Source organism: Eptatretus burgeri, chromosome 9 (assembly GCF_056783735.1).
Source record: "Eptatretus burgeri isolate ZD-2024b chromosome 9, Ebu_testis_v1, whole genome shotgun sequence".
Classification (NCBI taxonomy): Eukaryota; Metazoa; Chordata; class Myxini; order Myxiniformes; family Myxinidae; genus Eptatretus; species Eptatretus burgeri.
Window position 1 is genome coordinate 66,824,285 of NC_140969.1, and position 5,360 is coordinate 66,829,644.

At 49.0% G+C, this 5,360-nt stretch overlaps 1 protein-coding gene across 3 annotated transcripts in view; it reads right to left on the reverse strand.

The window, feature by feature from the left end:
- Positions 1-4,179, reverse strand: part of LOC147020263 (mitogen-activated protein kinase kinase kinase 9-like) — a 118,779-nt gene extending 114,600 nt beyond the window's left edge. For all 3 annotated transcript variants that reach the window (XM_085895506.1, XM_085895507.1, XM_085895505.1), the window contains exon 1: positions 3,612-4,179. In XM_085895506.1, the coding sequence (XP_085751632.1) occupies positions 3,612-3,782 (171 nt within the window). In that variant the 5' untranslated portion in view covers positions 3,783-4,179. The remainder of the gene's footprint in view (positions 1-3,611) is intronic.
- Between the last annotated feature and the right edge of the window lie 1,181 nt (positions 4,180-5,360).

Sequence of the window (5,360 nt, forward strand, 5' to 3'; positions counted from 1 at the left end):
ATCTTCCACAAGCCGGTTCTATTGTTGTACAGTTAATCTAATTTAACGTGGACATCCCTTTACAATCGATTTGACAACTGATGACCGTGCACATTTTTTTTGGTAAATTTGAGTTTATTGCAGAAGATTAAAAAAAAAGAAGACAATAAGATTAATTATCTTCTACATCTCCCCACAACCCCTTCGCCTCAGGAGTTATTGTGAATCGGTGTTAGCTATCGCTGTGACAAAGCACAGCCTTGAAACCTTCAGCAGGTGTGAGGGTGGGTAGTTCACAGGTGAAGACTGTTGTTTGAAGCTGGTGGAATTTTCATTTTGTAAAAAGCAAGAAAGTACTTCAAAGGTTGCAGCAAGCATGTCGGCGTCGTCGTGTCGAGGTCAATGTTGGTGGTGTAAGGAGGGGTAGGGACAGGGAGGAGGAAGGAGAGCCAGGAGAAGGGGTGAAGGCAGCTTTCCAAACTTTGTGTCCTTGTATTATGTGACACTCCAAACGTTTATCATGTCTCGCTATTTGGTACAGTTCCATTCATTTATGTTCTTGCATTCAAAGTTATGAACTTGTAAATTCATCAACAAAGGGGTTTCTAAATTGTGTCCACACCCACACCCTGACACGCAAGAATTTTTAAATTTTTAAATAGAATTCCCGATCAGAATAATCATTGTACTCTCCTCTGACTGAGAACAAAATTGTGGAGACAATGTACCAATGTGAAGATGTGCTTTGTGAAGGGTCTTTGGGAAGGTCAAAAGGTCCACCACGTCTGCATACATATTACATTCATGGGGTGGGGGGGGGCAGACGAGGTGGGTGAGGGGCTGTTTAGAGATTATAGACAAGGCCTTAGCCGGTTAGGGTGGCTAATTTGGGATCTTCGGATCCTGAGTTAGAGCCACGTCGGCCAATGAATTAACACAAGGTTGGGTTGACTCAGCCTACCATCTTTCCGAAGTCGACAAAATGAGTACCAGTGTACTGGTATCGAGGCACAGCATCAGCGGCATAGTTGTAGCACAACAAAATGATGGCTACCCCAGCAGCCAAGCTGCCATATGCAAGAAGAATAAGGCCTTCACCATCTCACATTCATGGTAAAGATACAGCTTTATACCCCTGTATTAAGGTCAATGTTTGGTGCACAGTTGTCCTTTGTACCAGTGCTGAGGGGATGGTGTTGTCCAATTTAGTGGGTAGACAGGATAAGGGTGTCTCGTCCTGGGTTCCCCTTCATCTGAAACCAGTTCAGGTCCGAGCAGAGTTTAAAGTGTCACGACGGTGTTATGGGGACTCATGGGGGCTCTGGAACAAGGCTGCTAGATAGTGGCCTGTGAATGGACTTCCTGCGGATGTGAACGATTGGTGGAGAACGGCACCAGTAGGCCAGGTTTTGATTGGCCCTACACACATAGACAGGGGCAACAGCCTTTCTGCAACGGTAGGCGTGCCAAGGCATGGGTACATCGCGATTGGCCACCGCGATAGGGCGAGCAGGAGTGATCCCGAGGAGGGGCCGTTGTTTCACGAAACTAGAAAAGCCAGGCAAGCCCATGGCCGATTGGTTGGACTTTGAAGGGGAAGAGGAAAAGGAGACGACTCCAGCCTGGTTCCTGCACTTCTGATCTCTGTGCTCGTCTCGCCAGTCACGAGTTCCTCGCTACAATCTCCACCACTCTGTGGGGCAACATCATGACAAAGCACGGCCCGGTTCGTTGTGCATGTGGCACCCGGTCAGGTTTAGCTCGATCACCTTCGGGGAACGATTTGTCCATCAAGTCTATTCCTTTTAACTGGTGGTGGGCGTATGGCAGCTTTGCTGCCGGGGTAGCTATCATTTCTTGAAGCGCGACTGTGTCGCTGATGCAGTGCCCCTCTACCAATACACACACTGGAACTGTTACTCATTTCGCCAATCTCGGAAGGATGACGGGCTGAGTCAACCCCCTGGTGTATCAATTCAGCGGCCGACGGGGCTTGAACTCAGGACCCTAGGATCCCAAGCCATACCCTAACCACCAAGCCAACACCAGGCTCTTTTAACTGGTTCCCGGTAAAGAGAAGCGAGTGCCCAAGTGCTGGAGAAGACCATTCACTACTAGCTCAAGAGAGAAATTTAAAATCGTTTTTGGACATTTCATGAAGCAGCGCACACTGCACTCACTGGTCCTCGGACGGACATCAAGCTGAATGTCCACTGTCCACCGGACTTGCATCAACCGCTGGACGTTAAAGATCCCAAGGTATCTTTCCACGAACAGGAGGCGAGTTATCACCGGCACCCTGAATTTATTCATTTCGACAAATTCCTGCCCAAATCAGTTGAACACCTAGCCAGCGGGTTCGTGGATGACTTGAGCCATACTTCTCTTGAGACGACCACACTTGAAGATGGGACCAATTAAAACAGAAGTAGTTGTGGTAGAATTAGATTAAATGAGGGTTCATATCAAACACTGAAGACTACAAGTGAACAATCAATTCCCAAAAGGTTCATTTACAACTGTGAGCTCAATTAGTCCCACAAGTCGCCAAAAAAGTTCCTCGAATTGAAACGCTTTTGAAAATTGAAAAAGTTCCACACGCACGGGCACGCGCACACGCGCACACACACGCACACGCACACGCGCACACACACGCACACGCACACGCGCACACACACGCACACACACGCACACACACGCACGCACACGCACGCACACGCACGCACACGCACACGCACACGCACACGCACACGCACACACACATACACACGCACACGCACACAACGATTTGTTCATTAAATGTTTCACCAGCCATCCTGAAAGGGGGTGCCACGGGCATGCAGGTCCAAACGCATTTTTCTTAAGTCAGAGTTGCCTTGTCTGTGCAAACGAATCAACGTGGGGATGGGGTCGGGGATGGGGATGGGGATGGGGATGGCGGTGGGGATGGGGATGGCGGTGGGGATGGGGATGGCGGTGGGGATGGCGGTGGGGATGGGGATGGCAGTGGCGGTGGGGATGGGGATGGGGATGAGGATGGCGATGGCGGTGGGGATGGGGATGGGGATGGGGATGGGGATGGGGGTGGGGATGGGGATGGGGATGGGGGTGGGGATGGGGATGAGGATGGCGGTGGGGATGGCGATGGGGGTGGGGATGGCGATGGGGATGGTGGTGGGGATGGGATTGGGGGTGGGTGTGGGGTTGGGGATGGGGATGGCGGTGGGGATGGCGGTGGGGGATGGGATTGGGGTGGGTGTGGGTGTGGGGTGTGGCGATGGCGGTGGGGATGGGGATGGCGATGGCGGTGGGGGTGGCGATGGCGGTGGGGATGGCGATGGCGTTGGGGGTGGGGATGGCGATGGCGTTGGGGGCGGGGGTGGGGATGGGGATGGGATTGGGGGTGGGGATGGGGATGGCGGTGGGGATGGGGATGGGGATGGCGGTGGGGAGGAAACCACCGCAAAGCCCACAACACTCAACCCTCCTCACACATCGTCAATTAGCAGCTTAGCCAAGACCAACGAGGGACATGGACCACCACAAACTCGCGAGGAAGTGCGAAGGACGGACACGGTGTTGGACAGACGCACGTGCACAGACAACACTCAGACACCCTGGAGACCCCGCACCTTGGACAGAACCTCCACCTGGTCCCCGCGGCGGAGGGTCAGCTCATCCTCAGCCGAGGCGTCGTAGTCGAAGGCCGCGGTCCACACGAACGGGTTAGTGCCCGGCCTGGCCCGGCTCGGCCCAGCGTCCGAGTCTCCCAGCGACGGGAAAAGCTCGGCCAACGAGTCCATGACCCGCCGGTCGGGGCCGGGTGATCGGCATGCAGCCAGGCCGGGCCGGCCCGGGGAGCGCGGCCCGAGCCGCCTCTCGTCCCCTCCGTTCCAGCGCACCGTCACATCCCCGGCGCCTCAACTCACATCATCGTCGCCGCAGCCATTATATTAAAAGCCGAGGTGTCCGGCGGACCGCGGAGGGTTTTCAAAGCGATCTATTTTTATTTTGCGAATGACAGAAAAATCAATCGCATCGGAGATTAAAATTATTTACAAACGTCTGTACGCGTCTCCATCTCCAGTCCCTCCTAGGTCTTTGATCCTTGGTCCCGTTGCTCCGCCCGTATCATTGGCGTCACAGATCGTCGTCCGCCATTAGCCGCAACCTCACCCGCGTGACCAAAAACCGCACAGCCGCTCGCCTCTTCCCATTGAACAGATTGCGTCACGTGATACTTCGCTTGCGCTGTAAACCACGCCCACCACTCGAGGAGCGCAACAACTTCACTCCCGCCATTCCAGTCAAACTGTGGAACGTTGTTGTTGTTGTTATTGTTGGTTTGGTTATTTCTCAATACGTGTCCCGTTTATATAGAATAAGGAAACGTATCATACAAAAAACGAACTATGTCAAGACACAAATTATAAACTTCTTAGTATGACTTTAAATATTGTATGGAACAATGCAATCTCAACAAGCAGGATTGGTGAAAGGTGGGGGGAATAAATAATAATAATCATATTAAAAAAAATATATATATATATATATATATATATATATATATATACATAATACAAGCCGGTAGGCGGACATGGGTAGTTGATCAAGTCGAATTTAGTCGTTTTTCAGCCATTACTAGCCAACAAAAGCGTCCATAGCAACGGTTCTTTCTCACACATAACGAGGACATACCATGAACCTAACATACCAGTTTCATGTATGTCTGACTCATAGTCTCTGAGATATAACGAACTTCGTTTTTTATTGTTTTCGACCACGGGTTCATTCAAAGTCTATCTTCTCCGACAGTTTTCATAGCATCCGGCTGGAAACTTTTGACAATATGGATGAATGTACTGCCCACAGTAGCTCGTGGCCCGATTTTTGATTTTCGAAAAAATAAATTTTTTATTATTTTTGAAAAATTTCAAAGTCCCGTTGCTAGGCAACCAAAGTTAGCAACCAGTACCAACGCGGCACAACGAGGTCATAAACTGTTCCGACCACCCAAATTTCATCAAAATCGAACAACTGCAAGGGGGTCAAAAACCCCCGACAAACACACACGCGGACAGACCGACACCACGACCAACAAATCAGGGTAGATTAAAAAAAAAATTTTAATCGAAAAAAATCTTTTTTCAAAAATTTTTTTTTCGACTCGATCGACTACCCAATATATATATACTTATATATACATATATATATATAATATATACAAATATATATAAAATATACATATATATAATATATACAAATATATATATAAAATATACATATATATAATATATACAAATATATAAAATATACATATATATAATATATACAAATATATACATATATATATATATATATATATATATATATAATAATAT